The sequence below is a fragment of the Oncorhynchus mykiss genome, chromosome 16 (assembly GCF_013265735.2).
Source record: "Oncorhynchus mykiss isolate Arlee chromosome 16, USDA_OmykA_1.1, whole genome shotgun sequence".
Lineage (NCBI taxonomy): Eukaryota > Metazoa > Chordata > Actinopteri > Salmoniformes > Salmonidae > Oncorhynchus > Oncorhynchus mykiss.
In genome coordinates this window covers 49,576,512-49,603,440 of record NC_048580.1, presented here as the reverse complement: position 1 = coordinate 49,603,440, position 26,929 = coordinate 49,576,512, and the positions used below count along the sequence as shown (strand labels likewise).

General features: G+C 44.1%; 1 protein-coding gene across 1 annotated transcript; it reads left to right on the top strand.

The window, feature by feature from the left end:
- Nucleotides 1-26,929, top strand: LOC110491086 (disks large-associated protein 4). The gene is made up of 10 exons (XM_036945782.1): nucleotides 1-1,265; nucleotides 1,574-1,815; nucleotides 2,993-3,204; nucleotides 4,470-4,850; nucleotides 18,814-19,250; nucleotides 19,382-19,473; nucleotides 20,431-20,870; nucleotides 23,192-23,283; nucleotides 23,741-23,881; nucleotides 23,996-26,929. The coding sequence occupies exons 1-10, from the start codon at nucleotides 66-68 to the stop codon at nucleotides 24,218-24,220; spliced, it is 3,462 nt and encodes a 1,153-aa protein (XP_036801677.1). The 5' UTR covers nucleotides 1-65; the 3' UTR covers nucleotides 24,221-26,929.

The window sequence follows — 26,929 nt, the reverse complement described above, 5'->3', positions numbered from 1 at the left end:
GCTGTAGACGCGCCCCAGCTGGAGACATGTTCTAAGGGCAGCAGGAGACCTGCGCTGTGACAACTATGAAAGGGTTAGGAGCCAATCGCAGCCGTCACCTGTCGGACTCCTGTGAGCCATCGGGGGCCCCAAAGAAGCCCCTGTACCCCTTGACCTCTGACGCCCACGGCCCCTTCCTTCTGAGCCCCACCATGAACCACTACGGCACCCTGGACCCCCACCAACTCTACCAGGGCCCCAACCCCCAATCCCTGCCTTCGGAGTGCCTGCTGCCCCTCAACCAGATGTCCAACAGCAGCACCTTCCCCCGCCTCCACTTCACCTCCCAACAAGAGCAGGCTGACTACTCCCCGGACTACTCCCAGGGCTACATGGTCCCTGCCGGGGGTGGGCCTGTGGGCAGCCGGGCGGGCACCCTGTCCACCTCCATGTCCATGGGCCTGGGTCTTAGAGGGGCTCCCATGATCACCAGTGGATCAGTTACCATCTCCTCTGCAGCAGCAGCCAAGATGAACCGGCTGCCATCTAACCTGTTGGACCAGCTGGAGAAGCACCTACCTCTGCAAAGGGATGGCTTCAGTACCCTCCAGTTCCACCGGGGCAGGGTGGCCAAGCAGCGCAGCGAGAGTCCCGGACGCATCCGTCACATCATGCACTCTGTCCAGAAGCTCTTCAACAAGTCCCAGTCGCTGGAGGGCTCGGTGGTCAAGGGCATCATGAACAGCACTACAGGGGGAGGTGAGGAGGGGACCAGGCAGACCCGCAGGAGTAAGAGTAAAGACAGGGCTAAGACTGAGACGCTGAAGCAGCAACCTAGCAGGCAGAATGCACTGGGGCTCTGGCGCTCAGACAATGCCCTGGACAGTGACACAACCGCCAAACCTGGCACTATCGCCGTGGGCTACCGTAACCCACTTAGCATGATGACGCTGGGCAGGGCGGTGTCAGACAGCCAGGCTCCTCCCAGGCACCTCCCACAGGGCTACAACACCATATCTGCTCACACACTCAAGGCCTCCAAGAGCAGCAGCGACCTCAAGTACCTAGCCTGCCCGCAAGCGCTGGTAGGGACCAGGGGAGGGGAGCTGGTGGGAGGAGGAGGCAGGGAGAGCACCCTGGTGAAGAGAGGCTCCTGGTCCACACTGACCCTCAGCCAGGCCAGGCAGGTGCTCCAGAAGGGCTCAGCCACAGTCAACAGGAAGCTGCTCAAAACCAATTCGTGTCACCAGGACCTGACCTGTCAGTACCTCCAGGTAGGAGGCCCAGTGAGTATTATTCAGGCACTAGCATCCACTGCACCCCCTAATTCCCCTCACAGCTTTACTGTTCCCTGAAATGAGGAGATTTGTTTTCAAACCTAATTCATTTGAATCATTTTTTAACTACTGCAGCAGTATCTTCACATTTACAGTCTATAATCCCATTATTCAAATACTTTCATTTCAAATACACACACAGTACATTCACATGAAATGACCCATTCAAGGTCTCTCTCATTAAGCTAGTTAAAAGATTGTCTGATTTAGTGGAGTTGAAGGTTTGGTGACTCATTGTGGCCCAATGCTGTCTGTAGATTCCCCTGGGGGACTGGAGCGCTACGCTGGGGGGCCGGGGCCGGCCCGGGGGTCTGGAGATCCCCTGCCGGAGGATGCGTAGTGGCAGCTACGTCAAGGCCATGGGGGACGTGGACCAGGACAGCGAGGAGTCGGAGGGAAGCCCCAAACCCTCACCCAAAACAGCTGCCCGCCGCCAGAGCTACTTGAAGGCCACCCATCAGTCCCTGAGCGAGCAGCAGCCTCCACCACCACTGCAGAAGTGAGTGAAACAGCCTCAAGAGGAAATATGCATGTAGATGGGGGAGGGGCTTGTTTCTCAATATCAATCTATGTCATGACAGAACAGATAACATGGGATGTCCGAGGGAACTTATTATTTTATAGAGAAGTAGCTACAGACACCCTGCATGGAAACCTGCCTGCTCTAAAAGAGAGTTGAATATAGCAATGCAATTCAATTAAAGTGGCCACCACAAATGGACAGCAGGGGGCAGAATCCTGACACTGATGTGGAACAGTTTCTACACTATATGCAAGGTAAAACCTGCAGGCTGCAACAGACCCTTGTTCATTAGGAGTACATATCAGCTTAACATGTGCTTAGGGGATGTTCATTTATAGGAAAAGGAAATCACCTACCAGCAACAGGTAACCAAAAGTTTCCATTTGAGGTCAAAAAGGTGAAATGTTTTGTCATGTTCCCCACCACCCAAACCGGCAGGCCTCGCTGCTACGCTCTCATGCTGAAGGATAATGGGGTACTGTGGTCTCCGCTACAGAGTGCATGCTCAATGCAGCATTTGGCCAGGTCAGTGTCTTATGGAGGGGGGCAGCACGGCCCTCCATTCACACATGCCCACCGCTGCTGCCGCTTCTCTCTAACCACCCCAGTGCTTTGTGTCGTGCTCCTTCCCACACCCCATCTATTACCAAGTGCTACGAGTGGTGTGTTAGTATCCCAGCCACAGCCAATCCAGTCATGTCTCTCATTATAAACCACTGATTCCCCATACAAACCCCTTCCACCCTCACCCCGGCACACACATTCCCACTAACAGGTGCCTTCTTGACAGACAAGTCAGAACAGAGGAAACAATCTATCCGTCTCAGCAGATTCCATTAATGATTACAAAGCAAAAAAATAACTCAAATTTCCTCCCTTTTGTTTTGATGTTTACTGATGACTCAATGTTTCCTCTGTGCTGTCATTTTGATACCCAGCTACACCCCAATATCCTCTCATGTCACTGGTATTTAATCTCACAAAATCACAAGAGGTTTGGGGAAGGTTCAAGCATCCACTGAAAATGGATGCTCCAGCACCAGCGGTTCTCATCAACCCAAGACGTCACGTTTCCTCCCCAACCTTCATCCAAGTATTTTCCTTACTGTTGAATGGTAATTTCAGCAGCTAATTCTCCCCCCTTTCCCTGTAGCTGTCTCCCCTCCCTGAGAGAGCTCTCCACCAATCGGAGCCTGGACAACCTGGACTGCTTGGTGAGCCCAGGAGAGCCCCCGATGGCCATGCGGCACTGGGATGATGGCAAAGACTTCCACCAGAGCTACTCTACCCTGGGCAGGGGCATGATGAGCAGTGGGCAGGTATGTAAGTCCACTCTCTCTATTACTCAGGACACTCTTCATCAGGGTCTAAAACAGGCCTATCAGTTTGTGTGGGAATAATACCCCCATACAACAAATACAACAGAAGTGTGACAGATGTAGGTACTACTGAATGAAATGAATTATTCATGCCCTCAGTCAGTGCAAAGACCTTCAGTGTGGACAAGCCTCAAGCCTGAAACAACAACCAGAAATTAATAGGATGTTGACAGCATGGTCAGCTTGCGTGCTAAAATTATAGACCGTAAAGATGGTTTCAAGATGGTAATAATCATTCCAAAACCATGGTTAAAAGTATTGCAAGATTCTAATGGATCAAATAACAGATAAGCAGCAACCAAGGAAAAAGCTCTTATTTGTAAATATCATGAAATGGTGTGAAGTTTCATCATTTGATTTGAATGAAGTTTTAAAATGTATTTTGAATACTGAGCATCCCTGTTACATCTCCTTTCTTTCTTGGGGGATACAATGATGACCATGAGCCAACTCTGGCACCAGCATCCTCCTCACACTGCAATGAAAAGCAGGACGAACAAGCAGAGACTCCACCTGCTACCAACATCATTAAAACCTTGAACATCACAGCAGCCTGGTATAGAAGACTGGGCGTAATAGGCTATCATTGTTCCTCCTCCTCTACTCTGGCACTGTTTGAACAGTGAAACGAGCCCTTATCGCAGGGTGGACAGGTGAAGTTGACTCAGCTGGCCGGTCTCTCTACAATACTTACTTCCTGTCCATCCTATACAGTTGTATTATGATACATTTCTGCTGGTGAATCTGCTGTTGTGGAAAAGTGTCATGTTGTCAACACCAGAGCCTGTAAATGTGCTACACCAATAAACAAGTCCTGTAGATCAATAGAGTCGCTGAGCTGAGCAAAATCAGACACCACCACAACCACTACGACTATGATGTGGAGAGAGTGGACAGCTTGTAGTGGGAGGCTGTTGATGCCTCAGTCACAGTGATTGCATTAGCTCCAGGGATGAGGAAAGGGAAATCTGACACCACTGGCCTGTCATCACTGATTAAACATTCTATGTGGTATTTCACAGATAGAATCTGTGTACTCACTGTATTGTATCAGTGAACACAAAGCTCAAACAGAATATTGATATAATGAGATATCTTCAACATGGTTATTGAAGTAGCTTACTTTTAATCAATCCGTTACATTAAGTACAATTTGGACTGTGCATGATAACTCCTGTACCCATTTTCCTCAGTGCATGAGATTCTTTGGTAAATCTAACAGTCCTTTTGATTGGGCTCTTGTGAGCTGAGGGAAACAGGATCCTTCCCACACTCTCACCATACACCACTACCTTACTTACAGAAGCATGCCCTGCCACCCGAGACTTGCACTGCTTTCGCCTCACAGGCGGTGGCGGGCTAGCTGTCGCCTAAGTCCCCGCCCCCAACGTGTCAACCTGCACGTGTCCTTTCAGGTGTGTGGGCAGGGCTGCGGGCGCTCGCTGTACTGCGAGGGGGAGTCCCAGGCAGTGGAGGCTCTGAACCTGCCCACACCGACGTGCTTTCGCTCCCGCAGCCACAGCTACCTGCGGGCCATCCAGGCCGGCTGCTCCCAGGATGAGGACACCGCCTCAGTGGACTCTGATTCACCTCCACCCACCACCACCGGCTGCACCTACACCTCCAGCCCCAGTGAGTGTACTGTAATGCTTAGGATGGGGGGGGGGGGGGGGGGGGGGGGGGGGGGCTGGGCGGGGGCTGGGCCCTGGGCTCAGGAAAGAGGTGGGCTGGGCCCTGGGCGTAGGAGGGGGATGGGCCCTGGGCTCAATTCATTAATAATTTAGTATCTGCAAGATAAGGACTATTATGTAAGAAGGGAAATTAATATGAAGGGTGTGAGGGACTGTACTTCTTCCATTGTAAAGTGTATGTACTCAGTGACGCATGCACTTGCACACAAACAGGGTGAGACAGATTTGGTCTCTGGCTGGTGGCTCTGAATGGCCTACCAGCACAGTGTGGAGGTAGAGGGGGGGGGGGGGGGGGGGGTGCAGCAAGACTGAACTGGTGCCAACTAACTCATCCATACCCATTACACAACAGTGAGCAGGGGAGATATGATGTCTGGTGATCATGGTGGGTTTGATGACCTGGGTCACACACACATATAGTACACACTACACACGCACTCGCGCTGCTGCTGTCTTCCATGCATGAGCACAACATTTCTCCTCTCTAGCCATCCTTATCAAATGATCACTCCATATCAAGCCAATTCAAAGTTTTAGAGGAATTACTTACATGACATGAAGCAATTCATCCATTGCAGCTGTGGATGGTCTCAGATAGGGGTCTGTCGACTGCTGGAGCCTGTGAACATAAGAACAGATCAAAACATTATTTGATCCCTCAAAAACATGAAGCCCAAAGCACGACAATCATGTGTTGAGTATGAATAAAAACACATCAAGGTCTACTTTTCATTGCAATTGTTTCCTCCAAACAATTTCTGTTTACATTCCTGAATCTGATGTATTTCTGTGGCTCAGCTCAGGGCCTTTGATGTCTGTTACCACATCAAGGCCTATGAAAAGGGCACTCAGACAGAGCTTACAGGGGGTGAAAAGTTTATCAGGGTAGAGTCTGAACAGCATGGAAATCAATGTGCCATGTGAATGCAGTCTCTTTGCAGCACAACAGCGACGCTTGCCCAGATGAACTTTGCCTCAGGGCAGACTGTAGTGGGCTTAGAGCAGGGACAGTAAAGTCGGTCTAGCTAGGCCTGCTTTGTGCTCTCTTGCTGAATCATCTTGGGTATTTGAAACAGATGCTGAAGCAAGGCCTTTACAAGGGCAGGGCACCCCATAATTGACATGTTAGAGACTATTGCTGTTTCCATTACATTTTTTGGGTACAGACTTAGCTATAGCCCAATTTGAAAATTCAAAAGTGTCAATCTGAACATTTAGACCATAGTGTATAATTTGACTCATAGTTTTCAGCCAATCGAAGTAACATGTTCCATCAAACATACTGTATCTTGCACTCTTGACACATTTGTCTTTTCTTACAAGCACTGATTTGACTGATTTATTGAGGAAAGTTTTACTTGCAATGACTGTGTGAAATGTGGTTGTCTTACCTAAATTGAATGCAACACTGAGGCTGCATTCACACAGCCAGCCCAATTCTGATCTTTTTTCCACTAGTTGGTCATTTTGACCAGTCACATCTTTTTCACAGAGACGATTGGTCAAAAGACCAATTAGTGAAAAAAATGATCCGAATTGGTCTACCTGTCTATGGCTGCACAGGCAGACAAATTCTGATATTTTTACACAGGCAGCCAAAATATCTGATATGATTATTCAAAAGACCAATTAGTGGGGAAAAGATCAGAATTGCGCAGCCTAAATGCAGCCTGACTGCCCTGGATATTGCTGCATTCATAACCAAGTGTGAAGGTGGCAATTATCAGTTGTGAAGTTGTAAATATCAGTTGAATGCATGCATTCACATGCTTTGAACTCATTGAGAAACCCCGATTGGCCAATGGCCAACAATCTGCTTCAACCATAAACTAAAAGTACAGATATTCTGCCTGTAAACAAATTATAGTAATAAAAAAACATATTAATATATAGATTGTTTTTAATAAATAATGTTTTGTTACGTTTAACTGCTTAAAATGCTGTTGTTGAGGTCATTTCCTTAGTAGGTGACATCAGAGGTCAGCATGTGGGAGAAGTCAGAGCTCAGGGATTATAGATGAGTTGAGTTTTCCACTAGTAATTACCAGTTGCAAATACCATTTCCGTAAATAACAAGTGTAGACTAAGAGTGAAATGCTCACTTAGAGTTTTTTTCCCCCAACAAAGCAATGTCAAGGATAAAGATAAAACATAAACATACAAAAAAATAAACATAGAAATAGTGACACAAGGAATAAATACACAAGGAATAACGAATAACAATAAAGAGTAAAAAATAATATGGCTATATACTGGGAGTACTAGTAATTGAGGTAGCTGTCTACATATAGCAGGGCCGGGGTAAAGTGAGTAGGCAACATGATCGATAATAGTCAGTAGCAGCGTTTGTGTGTTTGGCGTCAGTATGCATGTGTGTATGGATGTATTGTGTACGTGTGTACGTGTGTTTGGGTGACTGTGAATGTGTGGGTAGAGTCCAGTGTGTGTGCATAGGGACTTTCAAGTCGATTTTTCCCAGTTATATGTGGTAAATATAACATCTTCCCAATTGGTTATGAATGCAGGGCAGTTTTTCATTCACCTAATGATGAGACAAGATGTGAAAATTCGTTTTTTTTTGTTTTTTTTGTTAAAGTATGATTGGGGTCCATGGGAGGGGGTCCATGGGCAAGAAAAGCTTACCTGTGCGAAAAAATGATAAAAATGTACATTTAGAGGCGGGAACCTACGCTACCAGGGCGGGGAAAAAACGTACCCACAAAAATAGACAGAGATATTATCTAATGGGCGTTTAGAAATCATCTGTCGTATACCAAAACGGTGGAAAAACGTGACGCACTTACTGAACCAATCCTGTTCGTCTACGCTAAGATTGATGACCATCGACATCCAATGGTGTTGTAGTGTGTTTGTCTTAAAAAGTGGACTCCAAGCCCCATCTTCAAGGGCGTGTCTTATTCGATTCCCTTCTTTAAGGAAAGTACGTTGTGAACAATCAAATGCTATGGTAGCGTATGCCTCTCTCACTATTAAAACAACTATGAATGAATGAACAGAAAATACGGATTTATTGACTCACCTTTATCAAAGTAAGAATCAGTATTTTATAACGTACTCCTGCATGCACAGAGTTTTGAACCGATTGGTATTAAACGTCGTTAGCTAGTTTTAAGCCTAGCTAGCTAACGTTACCTTGCTGGTTAACGTGGATGAATCGCCCTGATTCTGGTAACCACGTAGCTAGCCAGCTTGCTAGTAATGGTAGCTAGGCAGCTACATCGCACGAGTCGTACAGATGCTTGTTCCATTCCACTGCTAACGTAACTGGCAGTCATTTGTCACGCTAATACGTGAGATATTATTATTAATAGGTGACAGTTTGTGGCGAATATTGTCTAGCTAGCTAGCAGCAATGCATTTATTGTTCTTTAGCTCGTGTAGCTAGCCAATGTTAGCGATGCCTGCGAAAGCAACCGTATTGTTAACCAGCTAGCTGCCAGCACGCCATCGTGATAGAGCGGGTAACTAGCTAACGTTAGCTATCAACGCTGACAACCACTGGTTGAATTATCAAATTAGCAAACCAGTTAACTAGTTTCCTATTTTGGTGAGTTTGAAGTGAGACTAGTAAAATTCAATGACTAGTTCCATGTCATACATTTTCCCACCATGACATTGACCATATGATCCAGCTAACGTTAGATCCCGTTGCTAGATCATCCAGCCCAGTTAGGTAAAAAGCTTGTTTGACATTCTTGTGTTATTGTGTATTCTGCTTAGTCTTAGTTGCACATTAAAAGGTGTGCGTGTGGTAAGTTAGGTAGTAAGGCCTTGACCTCGTTGTCAAATGCTTTAATGCATTCATTTGTTTGGTTTTACTGCTATGATCAAAGAGCAAATGGCTAGCTGACGATTTGTGAACTAAACAGAAATTAAGCAAGTATGGATTGCTGACTATACTTTACTATTTCAAAACATTCTGTTATGAATTTATGACTCCGGTCAACTGATGTTCGTAGGAGTTTATCTTGCTTAGAAGTCAGTTGAAGGCCAGTAACTATTTCAGTAGCAATCCCCTGTCGCTTGCCTTTTTATTGCCTTATAGCCAAAGGCCTTTAATAGTCTGATTAGAGAGTACTGCATATACAATCAATAATTGAGCAGCTTCTGGCACCGTGCTCACTGAAGTGCTTTGCAGTTAGACAGCTGGGCCTTTTCAGAGGGGATTTGATCAGTGCTCTGTGTACCAGGGACCAGCGTAGAATCCTTGACTCAAAGTTTTAGCCTGAAAGTTGTTGTAGGGCTGGGATCAGATGGCCATTCCTTCATTGGCTTCAGATAACACGAATACACAGACATTGAGTTGCATGCTCTGGCTAAACAGCCACACGGACTACAGACATACTCATTGGTGAGTCAGTGGGTGGTGTGAGGAGTCACTTTTGTTGCCTGAAATATGGTACATTTCAGATCAACCCAATGGGTAGAGTAGTAAAATTACTCATTGGTGGGTTGTGCTAGAGAAATGACTCAAAGTAGCACAATGATGCAATCCCGGCCAGGGAGTCTGCAAGCCTCTCCTATTAGGTTTGTCTGAATCCCTGTCCAATTGAAGTGACCAATCTGTCAGAATTGGGTCACAGGGAGGATTTCCTGCATCCATGGTGTCATAATTCAATCTCAAAGGCTCAGTCTGAGGAAGTGGGACGGTGTACTGCTTGTGTAGCTGGTCACTACACACACTGCTCTAAAAAGAGGGTCGCCCAATCCTACGTCCCTGTCCAGCTTGTCTGCCGTTTTCTCTCATCAGCCCTTTCCGTCCCCTCTGGGTTTGGGCAACCAGCCTAGTTCTCCAGCAGACAGCCAGTCTGCATGTCCCCCTGCCACTATAATGCCGTTAATCTGGGGCTAATCCAACCTCCGGCCGTGCCTTGTGCAGATTGGGAACACTCACAGGAGCACCAATTAAAGGTTTCCCAGGCAGCACTAGTCCAACACACAGTGGGGGCATGGATGTTTAGTGTTGCAGACAGGAAGGAATGCAGGAATCAGCTCTGGAGTCACCAGACCACCAAGGTCCCATCCAATGGGTTGCAATGGCAGACATGTTGTAGAATGTTCAGAGAGAACATACATGCTGCTTTTTCTATCTGCAGCGTTTAGAACTGTGTTCCCTCAAGGTTAGGAAAACAACTAAATCATCACTGTCTCCATCTCTCCCAGCTGAGGCTAGTTTGAGTAATTAACACACATCTCAATTGGCAGGATGAGGAGTTCACAAAAATAAGCCCAACAGTAATTAAACCGTCAAAATCCCACAGCAATCTCCAGACACTTGACACCCTAAAAGAGCAGAGAACTAGGGCTGTCCCCGACAATAATTATTGGTTGACTAGGAGTCAGTCGTCCTTAGTTCTTTCGACTAATATATTGGTATAAATGTTCAATGTGTATTTTTCCATATATAGACAAGCTATGCGTCCCACCTCGCCAACAGCCAGTGAAAGTGCAGGGCGCCAAATTTTAAAACAGAAATCTCATAATTAAAATTCCTCAACCATAGAAGTATTTTACACCATTTTAAAGATACACTTCTCGTTAATCCAACCATAGTGTCCGATTTCAAAAAGGCTTTTCGGCGAAAGCAGAACATATCATTATGTTAGGTCAGCAACTAGTCACACAAAGCATTCAGCCATTTTCCAACCAAAGAGAGGTGTCACAAAAAGCAGAAATATAGATAAATTAATCACTAACCTTTGACGATCTTCATCAGATGACACTCCCAGGACTCAATGTTACACAATACATGTAGGTTTTGTTCGATCAAGTTCATATTTATATCCAAAAACCTCAGTACATTGGCGCCATGTTCAGAAATGCCTCCAAAACATCCGGAGAAATTGCAGAGAGCCACATCAAATAACAGAAATAACTCATCATAAACTTTGATGTAAGATACATGTTTTACATAGAATTAAAGATAAACTTGTTCTTAATGCAACCACTGTGTCAGATAGCGTATTCATTACAGAGGAAAAAGAAGGCGCGGCGTGACCGCGCAGTAAACAACTGATTGGCCACAGCCAAGTCCACTTGTTGAAACAGCTCTTATTCGATCCCCTTCCACAATAGAGCCTCAAACAACTTTCTTACGACTGTTGACATCTGCTGGAAGCCTTGAAGTGCAATCTGGCCCCATAGACACAGCATATTGGATAGGCAATCACTTAAATGAAATACACACAGGCATCATTCAAACTGTTTTAGAAACTTGAGTGTTTTCTATCCAATACTACTAATAATATGCAAATATTAGCATCTGGGACATAGTAGTAGGCAGTTTACTCTGGGCACCTTATTCATCTAAGCTACTCAATACTGCTGCCCTGTCACCAAGAAGTTAAGCACACTGTTTGATGGAATAATTAAGACACAAATGGTTAGAGGCAGTCGGATTGCAATTGATTTGATTGTGCCAGACTGGCTTAGACTTATTGCGCGGTGTTTAAAAAAATGACAGTGACACTGACTTGCACCCGTTGTCTCTCTCCTCCCTGCTGCAGCGACCACCACAGAACATGTTTATCACGCTGTCCGTGTTGCTGAAGCTGCAATATAATTACAGCCATTTCTGACCAAAAAAGTTTTATCAAAATCCCTAATTTGTTTAGGAAAAACATTCCCTATTCCCTCAACCCTTGCTCTCTTTACGTATGCATCGCATGCACGTGACCAATAGGGCCTGCCCTATAGCATATCATAATCACGTCAATAAATTGGCTATAACAAACTCTGAACACAATAACAGCTAAATGGATGCATAGGACATGGTAAACTCGAAATGGGAATGTTTACTGGTTGCTCAGGAGGTAAAGGGGATGTCAGATGTGTGGAATAAATTTGACTAGTTGCGGAAAATCCTGGAGATCGAGAAAAAGGTAAAGGAGCAAGCGCTGCATGTACATTATGTCTGCCAAGCAGGTGCTGTTAGATTACAATAGCAAAATATGACTGTTTGGAATAATGTAAACAACACTAAATAAGTGTACCAGAGAGTGTTGTAATGTTTTATTACGCCTTTATTACAGCAAAGACTAAAAACAGTCACAGTCATTGGTGAATGCAATTTCCAAAATTGAATGGTTTTATTGTTTTTGCTAATTATTCAAGATACGCTTTATTTTAAAACTAAAATGCTTGATTGCGTTCCAAATCATGAATGACTCCTATACTGTGTGGTGACATGAATAAATGATTGACTGACACAGTAGCCTTTATAAGTATTGAAATATAATTATGGTTAGTTATGGTATTAAGAGTAAACAGCATGCGCTCTTAGGCCTACAGCTCAATGGTGGTTATACAAGGCTGCTATACGAAGCCTTCTACTGATAAAGACATTACTTATTATTATGATGATAATGAGATCAAGAAAAAGAGGGGTTATGATTTTTCGGACAATTTGGAACAGTGTAAACAACAGTAAATTAATAATATATAATACGAGATACCTAATTAAGTTGGTTTCCTCTCACTTTTCTTAGACAAGTCAAGGGCTGTTTTCTCGTCTCATTCTGCTGCTGCCTCCGCCGCATTGTTCTCAACACCATTATGCTGACTAACTTTGCTATTATGCACATAGCAACATGGTCTAGGGAAAGGCGCCAATTCAACACCGCACTGATGTGTTTCAGAACTGCGGATAGCGACCACTATCCAATGAGGAAGAAAGTGCATTTTTAGTAATGTTGCACCATTGTTCTTACATTATAGAATTTCAGTAGCACGTCTCAGAGTGATGGACTGTGCCATCTCCACGGCCTCCACAATGGATTAGTCCACTCAGACAGGCGTGAATCAGACGGTTGTCTTATGGTGTCTTGCTACTGCTCGACTAAAGAAATCTTGGTCGACCAAAAGCCTATCGACTAAACAATCGATCGGTCGACTAAATGGGGTCAGCCCTACAGAGAACAGAACGGATTTTAAATCTACGATGAGTACAGAGGGCGAAATGACTGGGTCATGTCAGTGTCATTTATCTGGTCTTATTTTAACTGTCTGCCGGTCCGTTACTGGATATCAGATACGTCTCTCACACGTGCTGGTAGAGATAGTATTTCCTGGAGCCTTAACTGCAGTGCTTTTAACAAGCAATCCAATTTCGGTTAACTAAAATCACCAACTTGTGATGATCACCAACATGTTGACAGTGCTGTTATGGATGTTAAGTGCTTTCCGAGCAGGAGAAACCCCATGAGCCCCACAGAGAAACAGCCTTTTGCCTACTCTCCTAACACCTTTCCCTTTGATCAGTGCATGATAGACCGCTCCCCATCAGATCAAATTCCAGTTCTGTAATCAACTCATGCCTTGTGTATGAGCATACAGTAGCTTGGGCAAGACAGGTTTAGCCTTGAATGCAAAGTAAAGGTGTGATTCGCCGACGCATTCGCTACTCATGTTATCAGATATCCAAGTGCTCTGTGTTTTTGGAGGTGAACAGGGTACATGTTTTTCCCTACTAGTATCAGATACTTAGGGCTGGCATTATCTGTGGAACCAGTGGTTGAGTAGTAGCTTAACTGGTTGGCACTGCCCCCACAGGAGCAGAGGTTCAAGGCAGCTTAGTTTATCTACCCCATAATCACCTCTGGGCGGACAGCCCATGATCATGGAGTAGAAGAGGGCAGGGCAAGTGTTGTACAAATCACAGCAGGACTGGCCAGAGAGCATTTCTGTCATCAGTAATATGTTGTACTACAGCTTTAGTGAGTGCTTATTTCTGTCATTATTGTTACTGATGTCATAGGAAGAAAGTAATATTCCATTTGTTTGAGGGTGTAGGCTCTCTGTCAGTCTGGGCATTGTACTGTGTATGGTCCACACTAGCCTCATAGACATGGGTATCAAGAGGCTTGTGGTACTTAGAACGTGACAACACGGAACACGTTCCATTAATTCACCCGTTTAGTCTTGTGGGTCTATGCTAGGCATTTGAGGAATGTGTCTCGTTCTCAGGGAGTAAATGTCCCTTTGTCCTCGACTGGCGCTGGGCCCAGAGCCGAGGCTGTTGCTGCTATTACAGCAATGTGTCAGACAGCGTTTCTCTCTGTGGCCACTGGATTCCACAGCCCTGTTTGTGTGCATTGGTGACATTTTAATGAGGGATTAAATGGAGCAGGCTGGCGTTTGTTGATGACAGATCTCATGTCTACACTACCCTGTTGATTTAAACAAAGGATATTGAAGGAAGTTTGGTCACACCAACATTAGCCTAGGCGTTTCCCTTTGTAACAGTGAATCGACTGTGAAACAGGACTAGGCAAACCCATTTAATTACCCTGCCCTTGTTTAATAATTGTTTTAACCTTTATTTAACTAAGCAAGTCAGTTCAGAACAAATTCAGGCCAAACCCTAATCCGGACAACGCTGGGCCAATTGTGCGCCTCCCAATCACGACTGGTTGTGATACAGCCTGGAATCGAACCCGGGTCTGTAGTGATGCCTCTAGCACTGAGATGCAGTGCCTTAGACCAGTGTACCACTCGGGAGCCCTTGTAGTAGTCAAGTATGTAGGTTATTCCCTACCGTTACCGGTAATAGTGCTACCAACTTTGTTTTCATTCAGCCTGTGACTGTGTATGTGTGGGAGTAGACTTGGAGCCCATATGACTTGGTGAATGTGGTAACTGGACTAGAGGTCAACCGATTATGATTTTTCAACACCGATAGCGATTTATTGCCGGACCAAAAAAAAAGCCGATAACGATTAATCATCTTTTTTTCTTTCTTTTTTATACAGTTGAAGTCGGAAGTTTACATACACTTAGGTTGGAGTCATTAACTTGTTTTTCAACCACTCCACACATTTCTTGTTAACAAACTGTAGTTTTTGCAAGTTGGTTAGGACATATACTTTGACAATGACCCCAAGCATACTTCCAAAGTTGTGGCAAAATGGCTTAACCTTTCTGATCTCCCCATCCCGGATCCGGGTTCGTGAATACAGACTCAAGCTCATTACCATAACGCAACGTTAACTATTCATGAAAATCGCAAATGAAATGAAATAAATATGCTAGCTCTCAAGCTTAGCCTTTTGTTAACAACACTGTCATCTCAGATTTTCAAAATATGCTTCTCAACCATTGCAAAACAAGCATTTGTGTAACAGTATTGATGGCTAACGTAGCATTTAGCATTAGCATTCAGCTGGCAACATTTACACAAAAAAACAGAAAAGCATTCAAAAAAATAATTTACCTTTGAAGAACTTCAGATGTTTTCAATGAGGAGACTCTCAGATAGCAAATGTTCAGTTTTTCCTGAAAGATTATTTGTTTAGGACAAATCGCTCCGTTTTCTGCGTCACGTTTAGCTATGAAAAAAACCCTGTATCCAGGATTGTGTAAATCTATCAGCAAGCTCATTAGCATAACACAACGTTAACTATTTATGAAAATCGCAAATGAAATGAAATAAATATGCCATCTCTCAAGCTTTAGCCTTTTGTAAACAACACTGTCATCTCAGATTTTCAAAATATGCTTCTCAACCATAGGAAAACAATAATTTGTGTAAAAGTAGCTAGCTAGAGTTAGCATTTCGCGTTAGCATTTAGCGTTAGCATTAGCGTTAGCATCCAGCACGCAACATTAACAAAAACATAAAAGCCTTCAAATAAAATCATTTACCTTTGAAGAACTTCTGATGTTTTCAATGAGGATACTCTCAGTTAGATAGCAGATGCTCAGTTTTTCCAAAAAGATTCCTTGTGTATTAGAAATAGCTCCGTTTTATACATCACATTTGGCTACCAAAAAAAATCCATAAATTCAGTCCTCAAAACGCAAACTTTTTTCCAAATTAACTCCATAATATCGACTGAAAACATGGCAAACGTTGTTTAGAATCAATCATCAAGGTGTTTTTCACATATCTCTTCATTGATACATCGTTATTGGACACATGCTTTCTCCCCTGAATCAAATGGTAAAGTAGAAGCAGCTGGCAATTGCGCACCGAATTCGACGCAGGACACCAGGCGGACACTTGGAAAATGTAGTCTCTTATGGTCAATCTTCCAATGATATGCCTACAAATACGTCACAATGCTGCTAAGACCTTGGGCGAACGACAGAAAGTGTAGGCTCATTCGTTGCGCAATCACAGCCATATAAGGAGACAATGGAAAACAGAGCTTCAGAAATTCTGCTAATTCCTGGGTGATGCATCATCTTGGTTTCACCTGTAGAATGAGTTCTGGGGCACTTACAGACAAAATCTTTGCAGATTCTGAAACTTCAGAGTGTTTTCTTTCCAAAACTGTCAAGAATATGCATAGTCGAGCATCTTTTCGTGACAAAAATATCGCGCTTAAAACGGGAACGTTTTTTATCCAAAAATGAAATAGCGCCCCTAGAGCTCTAACAGGTTAAAGACAACAAGGTCAAGGTATTGAAGTGGCCATCACAAAGTCCTGACATCAATCCTATAGAAAATTTGTGGGCAGAACTGAAAAGGCGTGTGAGCAAGGAGACCTACAAACCTGACTCGGGTACACCAGCTCTGTCAGGAGGAATGGGACAAAATTCACACAATTTATCGTGGGAAGCTTGTTAAAGGCTACCCGACGCGTTTGACCCAAGTTAAACAATTTAAAGGCAATGCTACCAAATACTAATTGAGTGTATGTAAACTTCTGACCCACTGGGAATGTGATGAAATAAATAAAATCTGAATTAAATAGTTCTCTCTACTATTATTCTGACATTTCACGTTCTTAAAATAAAGTGGTGATCCTAACTGACCTAAGACAGGGAGTTTTTACTCTGATTAAATGTCAGGAATTGTGAAACTAAGTTTAAATGTAGTTGGCCACGGTGTATGTAAACTTCTGACTTCAAATGTATATTGTAATAATGACAATTAACACAATACTGAATGAACAATGAACACTTTTAACTTAATATAATACATAAATCTATTTAGTCTCAAATAAAGAATGAAATATGCTCAATTTGGTTTAAATAATGCAAAACAGTGTTGGAGAAAAAAGTTAAAGTGCAATATGTGCCATGTTAAAAAGCTAACGTTTAATTTCCTTGCTCAGAACATATGAAAGCTGGTGGTTCAATATTCCCAGTTAAGATGTTTTAGTTTGTAGTTATTTTAGGAATTATGACACGTCAGAGTGTTTTCTATACAAATATACTAATCATATGCATATATTAGCAACTGGGACTGAGTAGCAGGCAGTTTACTCTGGGCACCTTATTCATCCAACTACTCAATACTGCCCCCAGCCATAAGAAGTTAATATTGCCTGCCAACATGAATTTCTTAACTAAATATGCAGGTTTAAAAATATATACTACTGTGTATTGATTTTAAGAAAGGCATTGATGTTTATGGTTAGGTACATTTGTGCAAAGATTGTGCTTTTTTTCAGCAATGTGCTTTTGTTAAATCATCACCCGTTTGGCGAAGTTGACGTAGGCTGTGATTCGATGATAAATTAACAGCCACCGCATTGATTATATGCAATGCAGGACAAGCTAGTTAACCTAGTAATATCATAAACCATGTGTAGTTAACTAGTGATTATGTGAAGATTGATTGTTTTTTTTTACAAGATAAGTTTAATGCTAGCTAGCAACTTACCTTGGCTCCTTGCTGCACTCGCGTAACAGGTGGTCAGCCTGCCACGCAGTTTCCTCGTGGATTGCGATGTAATCGGCCATAATCGCTGTCCAAAAACTTGAAATCGGCCCTATTTAATCGGCCTTGCCGATTAATCAGATCCCACTCAAACAGGTGTTTAAATAGCTAGCCACCTGTTGGTGAACATTTTATTATGATTTTTTAACAGCATGATAATTACACAGGTGCACCTTTTGCTGGGGACAACAAAAGGCCACTCTAAAATGTGCAGGTTTGTCACACAACACAATGCCAGAGATGTCTCAGGTCTTTGAGGGAGTGTGCAATTGGCAAGCTGACTGTAGGAATACCAACCAGCACTGTTTCCAGATAATCAAATGTTCAATTCAGTACTAAAAGCCACCTCCAATGTCATTTTAGAGAATTTGGCCATTTGTCCAACTGGCCTCACAACAGCAGACCACGTGTAACCATGTCATCCCAGGACCTCCACATCCGGCTTCTTCACCTGTGGGATCGTCAGAAGGGGGAGGGCGGGGTGCTGAGAAGTATTTGTCTGTAATAAAGGCCTTTTGTGGGGAAAAACTAATTTAGATTGGCTGGGCCTGGCTCCCCAGTGGGTGGGCCTATGCCCTCAAAGGCTCATCTATGGCTGCGCTCCTGCACAGTAATGTGAAATACATATATTTAGGGCCAACTGAATTTATTTAAATTGACTGATTTTTCAGTAAAATCTTAGAAATTGTTACATGTTGCGTTCTACTTTTTGTTCAGTGTAGTAAAATACAGTATACCGCCCAGCCCTAAATGCTCATTGTTCATATGTATTTAATTTCAAAAAACATTTTGATAAAAAATATGGTTTACATGTAAGCCAACCCTGTCTGTTTTGTTGCTAAACAACCACCCCGTCTATACTCCCATGAGAATTAACATGATTTGGTAACAAGGCAGGTAAGGGACTCCCATAGGTATAGACTGACGTCAATGGAACTGAAACCGCAGGATGACAGGAAACATGGAGGTGTGTGTGTTAGGCATAGGAAAATATGTTTAGGAAAATTGGGAATGTTTTTTTAGTGTTTTTTTATAACTTTTGAGCGTGCTGCTCTTTTTGCAGTGATTTGATTTCAGCGACAATCCTCTACTCAGGACGCCTTTCTTTTACAGCTCCATTTAGCTGGTGTGGTGGCTCAGTTGGCGCTACTGGAACTTCCTGTTTTGTCTTGGTTCAGGTTTCACAGAATGGTCCTTCTGTCCCTTCTCTTCCCAGCACTGCCGACGTGTGTAAACAGCTCCTGTAAGAAGGCTCCCCCGCCGGTCCCTCCGCGCACTACCTCCAAGCCCTACATCTCTGTGACCGTGCAGAGCAGCACTGAGTCGGCCCAGGACACATACCTGGACCAACAGGACCACCGTGGCGAGGCCAACAGCCAATCAGGACGCAGCAGCAACTCTTCCGACAGCCTCTGCAGCCTGCGTACAGGCAGCCTGGCCAAGGGCTCAAAGCCCCCAGCCCCCGTCGCTGCCCCTGTCCCTGCCCCGAGGGACTCCCACCCACCACCCTCCTCCACCACCACCCCGTCTTTGCCCCAGGTCCAGCCCCAGAATGACACCCTAAACCCAGGCCCCAGCCTCACCCCAGACCAGTCCCTGACCCTACCAGAGCCTGTTCCCACCAAAAGGAAGCTCTCGTCTATCGGCATCCAGGTGAGCCCAGGAATCAATTTTCTAAATTGGCAAGACCGGGGTGTTCGGTTTGAATGTCTGACTTACATGTAATGTGCTGCTACACAGAGGATGTGTAGAATGACTCATTCATTGTAGTGGTTGACTTGTAGGTGGATTGCGTTCAGCCAATCCAGAGAGAGGATCAACCGCCTCCCTCGACCAAGTTCCAGTCTATTGGAGTGCAGGTGGAGAACGGCAGGCCGTAAGTCAAAACCTTATCAACACAAGATTGTTGCTGTTTAGCTATTATCTCAATCTGCTGTTCAGAGCCACTTGTGTGTGTTAATTTTCTCACGTGCTCTCTCTCGCACGTCTTGCCGTTTCTGCGTTTACTGGAAAGGCAAAGAGACGGGCAATGTGCTTTCAGCTCCTCTCATTTTTATTTAGTTTATTTAACTAGGCAAGTCAGTTAAGAACAAATTCATATTTACAATGACAACCCACTGTTCCCCGGTAGGCCAGGGGCAGAACAACAGATTTTTACCTTGTCAGCTCGGGGATTCGATCCAGCAACCTTCGGTTACTGGCCCAACGCTCTAACCACTAGGCTACCTGTTGCCCCTCATGTCCTATACCTGTCAGTCAAACTCCCCTTCATAATGATGGCTTACTGTGTATGCCTGTCATTGGGAGAGGAAGTCTGACCTAGGTATTGGCTTCATAACTGTCCTTTGTCTATTTATTTGGGATACAGAGTAGAGGAACAGCAGAGGAACAGCCTGTTAAATTGTGTGCGTGTGTGACTGAGACCTAGATTCAATGACATCAAGCATTAACAGGCGATAGCCGGCACCCGCATGGCTGATGTTTTGGCGTTGTCGGAGGTGTAACTGCATTGGAGCTGTCAAATTGACGAGCAGCTGCTCTTGTGATCATTGTCACGAAGCCACGCCCAGTAAGAAGTTCAGAAGCAGAAAGTGTAGGCTACATAGAAATATAGTTCCACCTCAGACACCAGCAAAACAACCACTATGCCAATGTCGGCTAGTGCGGATCTAGTAGAATCAAGCCCTCAGTGGTCCTGTATTCTCTGAAACACCGTGCGGTCGGAGGTGCCGCAGTGATGTGTTGGTCGTCAGTCCCCAAGGTGGACCTTTTCTACATCCACAGTAAATGATCTCCGACCTGCACCAATACTAATCCGTGTGTGTCCGTCCAGACTCAGCCGGGCCAGCAGCATGGCCTCCAGACAGGAGACAGAGACAGAGCATCAAGACTCTGAACAAGATGTCCCTACCTCAGAAAACAACAGTACAGTCCACTGCAACAGCCAGCCACTAGACCCCGACCCCACTGCTTCCAACGGTAAGGAGTACGCAGTGGTGCGGCAGCCCCCTAAACATCCCCCTTTCCCGGCTAGAGCATCCGCCTCCCTCCCAGAGAGCCTGGACCCGACCTTGGATCCCTCCTTCCTGCCTCCTCCAGACCCCAGCTTGGTGGGTGGAAACGGCAGTGCCCAGGGAGATGCAGCTGCACCCAGCACCTGCCTCCGGGACGGCAACTGGTTTCTCAAACTTCTACAGGCTGAGACGGCACGCATGGAAGGCTGGTGTCAACAGATGGAGCAGGAGACCAAAGACAAGGACATCTCAGAGGAGGGTACGAAACACACAGTACACCATACTCTTAACTAGCTAAAGGTATAAGACACATACTATACTCACTCTGATAGGAATACATGGGCTTTCAGAGTAAGAGACAGTCAATCATACACACTGTATACAGTAGACCAAATCAGTTCAATAGTAGTATTTGACTAAACAAAATTAGAGAATTTATCAGTTCTCTAACATGGATTTGGCATTGAAAATATGTCCTCCTCGTTTCTGAAACCCTAAGACAACAGACAGTCCTTATCAGCTCCTGTCTGCTGTTAGCGATTGGAGATGCCAGGGCAGGGCATGCTAATGGTTAGCAGCTAACGCTGCTCATTATCTAGTGGATCGGAGCTTCCCTTCAGTCTTCTAGAGCTACTGTAGACATGAATTGAATCTCTTTGATCTTCCTATGATCTGTCTCAGGCAGGCAGATAATATTCCTCCACCTGTATTGCGGGTATTTAATGATTGTGTAATGAACACGATTGACTCCCACATCAGATTGTTCATCAGCTATTTTCTCACTGGACCTGTACTGTATAGTCGTGGCCAAAAGTTTTGAGAATGACGCATATTAATTTTCACAAAGTCTGCTGCCTCAGTGTCTTTAGATTTTTTTTTGTCAGATGTTACTATGGAATACTGACGTATAATTACAAGCATTTCATAAGTGTCAAAGGCTTTTATTGACAATTACATTAAGTTGATGCAGAGTCAATATTTGCAGTGTTGACCCTTCTTTTTCAAGATCTCTGCAATCCGCCCTGGAATGCTGTCAATTAACTTCTGGGCCACATCCTGACTTATGGCAACCCATTCTTGCATAATCAATGCTTGGAGTTTGTCAGAATTTGTGGGTTTTTGTTTGTCCACACGCCTCTTGAGGATTGACCACAAGTTCTTAATGTCTGGGGAGTTTCCTGACCATGTACCAAAAATATTTATGTTTTGTTCCCTGAGCCACTTAGTTATCACTTTTGCCTCATGGCAAGGTGCTCCATCATGCTGGAAAAGGCATTGTTCGTCACCAAACTGTTCCTGGATGGTTGGGAGAAGTTGCTCTCGGAGGATGTGTTGGTACCATTCTTTATTCATGGCTGTGTTCTTAGGAAACATTGTGAGTGAGCCCACTCCCTTGGCTGAGAAGCAACCCCACACATGAATGGTCTCAGGACGCTTTACTGTTGGCATGACACAGGACTGATGGTAGCGCTCACCTTGTCTTCTCCGGACAAGCTTTTTTCCGGATGCCCCAAACAATAGGAGAGGGGATTCATCAGAGAATTACTTTACCCCAGTCCTCAGCAGTCCAATCCCTGTACCTTTTGCAGAATATCATTCTGTCCCTGATGTTTTTCCTGGAGAGAAGTGGCTTCTTTGCTGCCCTTCTTGACACCAGGCTATACTCCAAAAGTCTTCTCACTGTGCGTGCAGCTGCGCTCACACCTGCCTGCTGCCGTTCCTGAGCAAGCTCTGTACTGGTGGTGCCCTGAATCAATTTTAGGAGGCGGTCCAGGCGCTTGCTGGACTTTCTTGGGCGTCCTAAAGCATTCTTCACAACAATTGAACCGCTCTCCTTGAAGTTCTTGATGATCCGATAAATGGTTGATTTCGGTGCTATCCTACTGGCAGCAATATCCGTGCCTTTTTGTGCAAAGCAATGATGACAGCACGTGTTTCCTTGCAGGCAACCATGATTGACAGAGGAAGAACAATGATTCCAAGCACCACCCTCCTTTTCAAGCTTCCAGTTTGTTGTTTTAACTCAATCAGCTTAACAGAGTGATCTCCAGCCTTGTCCTCGTCAACACTCACACCTATGTTAACGAGAGAATCACTGACATGATGTCAGCTGGTCCTTTTGTGGCAGGGCTGAAATGCAGTGGAAATGTTTTTTGGGGATTCAGTTCATTTGCATGGCAAACAGGGACTTTGCAACATTCTGGAGTATATGCAAATTACCATCATACAAACTGAGGCAGCAGACTTTGTGAAAATTAATATTTGTGTCATTCTCAAAACTTTTGGCCACGACTGTATAGACTTACTTTATTATGCAAATGTTAAGAATGAAGTTTAACAGTGTATAAGGTCCTTTAAAAAAGGATAATGTCACCAGCAATGTAAATTCCACACTGAATTGAAAACGGTAGCTGAGGACCAGTATTCATGTCAAATGAAGGTCACATAACCATACCATTTTCCTTATCCTCATAAACTAGATGAATTCACTAAATATTGGTGTCTGTGCCCATTTGAATAATGTTTAACTACCTGCATGTTGTTGAGGTTGTGATTGCTGACTGGCTGTTATCTGTGTAGTGATGGGCACGGTCCGCAGTGCAGTGGGCAGTGCCCAACTCCTCATAGCCCAGAAGTTCCAGCAGTTCAGAGGACTCTGTGACGAGAACCTTGTGAGTGGCACTAACCCTTTCAAAATCCCTGTTAATCTGGTATATTTCAATACGCTGTTTTGAGTCTCGGCATGCAGAGGTTGAGTTTAATAGCTCCCTCTGGCAATGAGGCAACACACCCATCTCTGTAACAAATTACTCATTGGTGCTAAATCTTCCAGAAAGTGAATAATGTTATAATTCATTTTATATGATTTATTTAAGTGTCATACACCTACTGGTGCCGAGCCCACATGTGCTTGCAAGACACTACTAAACAACATACCATTTTCCTTGTACTCAAAATATATATTTTTACAAATGATAAGCACATACAATAATTATGGAAAGTACAGGTACCATCTAGCCACACTACACCAGCTGTACATTTATCCTGTTATGTAATGTCACTGTGTCTAGACAAGCCAATCAGCCCTTCACATTTTAAACCTGTGCTGTTCTTCTTCCTGTCGGTTAGAATGTGAATGCCAACCCTCAGCCCACAGCTCAGGACCTGGCAGGGTTCTGGGACCTCCTGCAGCTCTCTGTAGAGGACATCAGTGTCAAGTTTGATGAGCTCTGGCAACTCAAGGCCAACAACTGGCAGCTGCCGGAGAAGGTATTGGAATCACACAACATATCACCTCAATAGATCCTGTTTACATCCTAACAGATATTCTTAATGGGTTTGCTTTGCAACATCTCTTCATCCTAATCTCTCTCTCGTCGTCAGGAAGAGAAGAAGCCTGCACCCCCCGTTGTGCCAAAGAAGACATCCAAGCCCAAGCTGAGCCCTGGGAAGGACCGGAGCATAGATTCGGTGGTGGACAAGCAGCGGCAGGAGGCCAGGAAACGCCTGATGGCGGCCAAACGTGCGGCGTCCGTACGACAGAACTCTGCCACGGAAAGCTCAGACAGCATTGAGATCTACGTCCCCGAGGCCCAGACACGCCTCTGAGAACGGACCACCATTGGCACCCTGCTCCCCCCACATTAAGGAACAGCCACATACACACACACACTAGTGAACACACACACACCTTGCTCCCCATGAAGGAACAGCCTCAAACACAGTAGAGAAACACCCAGAGGCGCAGAGGTTGGTCCCCTAATTGCAGCGCAGCGTCCGATAGGACGAGAGCACAGGACCGCAAAAAATGCAGAACAATGCAAAACTTTTTCCTTCCTGGCTGCCATGGAGACAGAGACCTGAACAGACATTTAGTACTATTGTTATTAATATTATATTAAATATTGTTTTCTCCTAAAATATATCAAGAAGAATCTTGGATAAAAGGACATTCTTGTTCCTTGTGAGCTTAAGAATCTTGGTATCCCAGAAGTTTACTCTCTTCTCACCCCCTCACTGCTTCTGAGTCTGCGAGCTGGGCTGGGCTCTCTCGTTTACGAGCTACGGACCACCACACTCAGGATACACACAGGTGTACTCACTCACGGTCCACACACACAGTCTTCCTCTTCTCACTTTGTATTAGGCTGCCACTGCATTGGTTGTGGACGGTAAGCTTTACTGTGTATGGAATCAAATCTATATGAGATGATGGGGTTGTCGTGTACAGAGTTAGAACACAGTCAGAAGACCAGAGGAAGACCGTAGCATTAGATCTATCTCACACTCTGGCTATTAGTAGGATGGGTCTTTTTTTAAATGTTCTTTACCAGATTGTTTGTTAGACAAGGTCCAGTGTTCAGTACTAAGTTATTTTTTTATAGAACAGGTACATGTACTGTCATGATGATATTTGCACATGATGCAATCATTAACTCTCACTCATAAACACACACTGTGCTGTCTGTCAGCGTCTGTGCAGACTCATGTTTTGTCTTGTATGCCCTTTTAGGGAAGAAGAGAGATTACTATGGCCAGTTGATGTGTGCTACAGTAGGAATGTAAAATGCAACGAAAATAACTTGATGACTGCACCTTCCACTCCAACTGTTTACCCCAGATCAAGTCAGCACCCTTCTGTTTCCCTGTTTATTCTGGCTACTTTTTTGGTGCAGGGGACCATGTGTATCTCTATTTATTACATTCCCAGTTTCACACTCAACCTCCTTTACAGGGACTCCCAAGCAGCATTGCTTCAATTTGAATCAGAAAGGGGAATTGACTATAAGCTCCCTGTCTTCCCTGATTACAAAGACTGATTTATTTTCACCTGCATAAGCCAGAGCTCTGCAAATGGTCTCGGGAGACAACTAGTATAAGTAAAATTGGACATTTGAGATGGCAACGTAAAAATGATTCTGATGTCCAGTCAAAAAAAAACAACCCCTAGCTTCTAAACGTTCCGTTTTTTTTTTCACATCTGAAGCGATAGGTAATAGCCAAACGATATGTAATGAGTGTACCTAGTCATGCAATTCACGATACTGCTTCCTCCAGTCTAATTCTTAGACTAGGGGTTGTTTTCTGACTGGGCTGAGTTTTCTCAGGGTGAGCACTCAGTCACTTAACACACCAACAGTCAAACCAACAGCACTTTGGTCATCATACCCCATTAATAACCACCACTTGATTGGTCAAAGCCTTAACTCAAACTGTCTGAAATGAATAATGATCCAAAAGAATGAATACATACCATACATTATAAATAAATGTATTTGCGTAAGTATCACCCATCTGTGCATTCAAAAGGTCCGAATCAAAGTATTGGTGTCTGGTCAAGTACTATTCCTGTTTTGTTGACGTGTTTCAGACTATGCTCCAGCTGAATTATTGTAGTCATATTAGTGTCTGGCAGCTTGACCTTTCATTCCTTTATACAGAAAAATGCACATTGAGGAGATTCAGGGACTAGGGTACATTATTTTTAAGCATTTTATTTTGTATGAGACATTTCATGTGACCTGTTTTGAATTTGTTTGACCTGTGCTACAATGGTTATTGGTATTTTTCTGGGTTTGGAGAGTTGATGGTGCTGCACAGGATTGACCATTGTACTGAGATGGTGTGGAATTAAATGCCTTTTCAAGAGAAACATTTCACCATCACTGAAACAGGCTTATTCCCACTATCGCAGGACTATAACATGCATGTAAATGAGCTTTCAGCTTTGCATTTCTCGTAACATGAAAGTTAATTTTCGCAAATGAATCTTAACGTTCCACTCATTCTCTGAATTCCAAATCAAGCCCCTAGCCAAGGCACTTCTGTAGATCTGAAACTATAGGACAGGTTGTAGGCCGTCATTGTAAATAAGAATTTGTTCTTAGCTGACTTGCCTAGTTAAATAAAGCACTATGGTGCAAGAAATTCCACCCAGTCTAACCGAAGCAAATAACCTCTGATCAAAGGTAATGTGACGTTATGCATACACCTATGTGAGGGATTGATTTGGAATTTAGAAATGGATCATCTGCAATTTCAGGATCTCAGTACTACTTGTCCCCTTGAAGAGCTGGCTCTCCCCCCTAAATGGTCAACACCTTTGTCACATGGCTGCTCCCAATGTGCTGATCTGATCCACAGTCAGTTTTGTATTTTTATCTCATAATGTCAAAAAATAGAGAGAATTAGAAGAACTGGGAAAGCAGCTGATGCAGTACCAGGACGTTAATTATTTTGTTTATTTGTAATACATCAACTACAGACATGTACATTTCATTGTCCAAAGAAATCATTAAACATCCCTTTGTTACAGTA